The 1,843-nt window shown below is 42.3% G+C and overlaps 1 protein-coding gene across 1 annotated transcript; it reads right to left on the bottom strand.

The window, feature by feature from the left end:
- Positions 1–1,158: 1,158 nt before the first annotated feature.
- On the bottom strand, positions 1,159–1,593 carry LOC125832872 (uncharacterized). Its single transcript, XM_049512057.1, has one exon. It carries the CDS (start codon positions 1,591–1,593, stop codon positions 1,159–1,161), a length of 435 nt encoding a protein of 144 aa, XP_049368014.1.
- Between the last annotated feature and the right edge of the window lie 250 nt (positions 1,594–1,843).

Here is a 1,843-nt window from a genome sequence, read left to right as displayed (position 1 = left end):
TTTTCTTTGTATTTTTAGAACTTTATTCCACAACTTTGTCATTCTTTTTCTTTTTCATTCTTTTCTTCTTTACTATCTTTTTTTTTGTATGGAGGGGTTCCATTTTTCTCAAAACCATGGGTCAAAGGGGACTTTCTTGCACTTCTTGATTTACCTTCTCATTTCACCACACCCCAAAGTTAGGCTTTTAGCTAAGTTGGCTATTCAAACAAACAAAAAATCATGAGGATCATGGGTAATGGATCAAGAAAGGTCACAATGTCATCAAATTTCTTCCAAGAAAAGGTTAAGGCTCAAAGGGTGCTCAAACAGGGTTCGCACACTCACAAGGTAGGCCAAAAAAGAGGTATAATATCAATATGTTTCACACTCTTCAAAGTGGCCTAAGATCATGTCAAGAGATTGCATCACTTAGTCAACCAGACCAACAGAGCAAATTCTACGTGTCATCACGCATGGTTGACGGTAAGCTCATCACACAAGGCATACACACCAATGTCAAACAAGACTCCATAGTTTTGCTAATGTGAAATGCTCATCACAAGAGACTCAATTCGATAGGTGGCTGGTCACACGAGAAGCAAAGAGTTCACATATTGTCTACGCAACTTTATTTGGCCTCATCGTAGCCGCACATTTATTTTTGTTCGATTACGAACACTATTTAGGTCATTGGTATTGATCAAAACTGATACTCAAATTTGCAAAAGAACAGCCACATTCAACACAAACAAGAGGTGGCACAATTTTTTTCAGAACGGTTCAAAAATCATTATCATTTAAAACAAGGAGCCAGAAGCTCAATCATCCGCAAAAGTAGTGTATAACACAATATAGCTCAAAACCCAATATATAAACAAAACCAAAAAGTCACATAAGATCACACAAAAGGTGGGCCTCACCCCACCACAAATAAAATCATTCTCCTCAAATGCAAACAAAAACTAAAATATCCAAAAGTCAAATTGAAAGTAAGACAGAGAGGAAGGTAAAGAGGGGATCCCATCTACACAGTCGCTCCATCTGTCTGGGCATCAGTACCCAAGGCATTAGTCTGAACTTAGGGATCAGTCCCCGGAGTCACCTCAGATGGGACAACAATACCAGACCCACTAAGAGCTTCCGTGGACGTCTCGGTCAGCGATCTTTGAAACACGCCTACATAATCGTCTTCTCAATTTCTGGAAAGTTTCTGTATATTCTCTCATCCCGTATCTCTATCTGCTCCTCGTTAGTCTCAGTATCCGACTCATAAACTGCTGCCTCATCCTTATGTGCATCTCTGGTGGTAGCCGGAGGAATCTCTGAAGTCTCAGGGGCATCTAAATTGTCTACAGCCTCCAGCAAAGAATTGAAGTCAGTAGACTTTAGATAGTCTACGTCCTTCCTCAAATCTGCAACTTCGGCTTTCAAAGCTGTAACCTCAAAGGTCTCTCCATGCATGCTCTCAGAAGCCTCCACTCTTGTGGTGAGAGTGTCAATGGAAGTATTGAGGGGGGTTAGTGTAGCTAAGATATCAACCTCAATCATCAAGGGGACAAATCTCTCTAAACGGGTCACCCTCACATCAGCTGAATGGGCCAAATGCCCCATCTTCAGGATCATCGCCTAGGTAATTTTTGTCTACTGGGAGAAAGTATATGTGCATGGAGCTTGTGAAGAAGAAGTAGGGGCAGAAGTACCTGAAGGCCTGGAGGCCGGAGTAGGCAAAGATGGTTCTGCAGGTATCGAATGTATATCCACCTCGGGGGATGTATCTACCGGAGCTGCCCTCCTCCTGTCAGCCTCCTCTCTAGTATACTCTGCCTCAATGCACCTAATGGCATTGGAGGAAGATGGGGTC

The sequence above is a fragment of the Solanum verrucosum genome, unplaced genomic scaffold, assembly GCF_900185275.1.
Source record: "Solanum verrucosum unplaced genomic scaffold, falcon-dt-bn FXZP01000174.1, whole genome shotgun sequence".
Taxonomy (NCBI): domain Eukaryota; kingdom Viridiplantae; phylum Streptophyta; class Magnoliopsida; order Solanales; family Solanaceae; genus Solanum; species Solanum verrucosum.
The sequence above is the reverse complement of the archived record's forward strand: the minus strand, read 5'-3'. Positions and strand labels throughout refer to the sequence as shown.

What these genes read in the sequence shown, in the direction of transcription:
- LOC125832872 (XM_049512057.1), bottom strand. Translation starts at nt 1,593, where the DNA reads ATGGGGCATTTGGCCCATTCAGCTGATGTGAGGGTGACCCGTTTAGAG.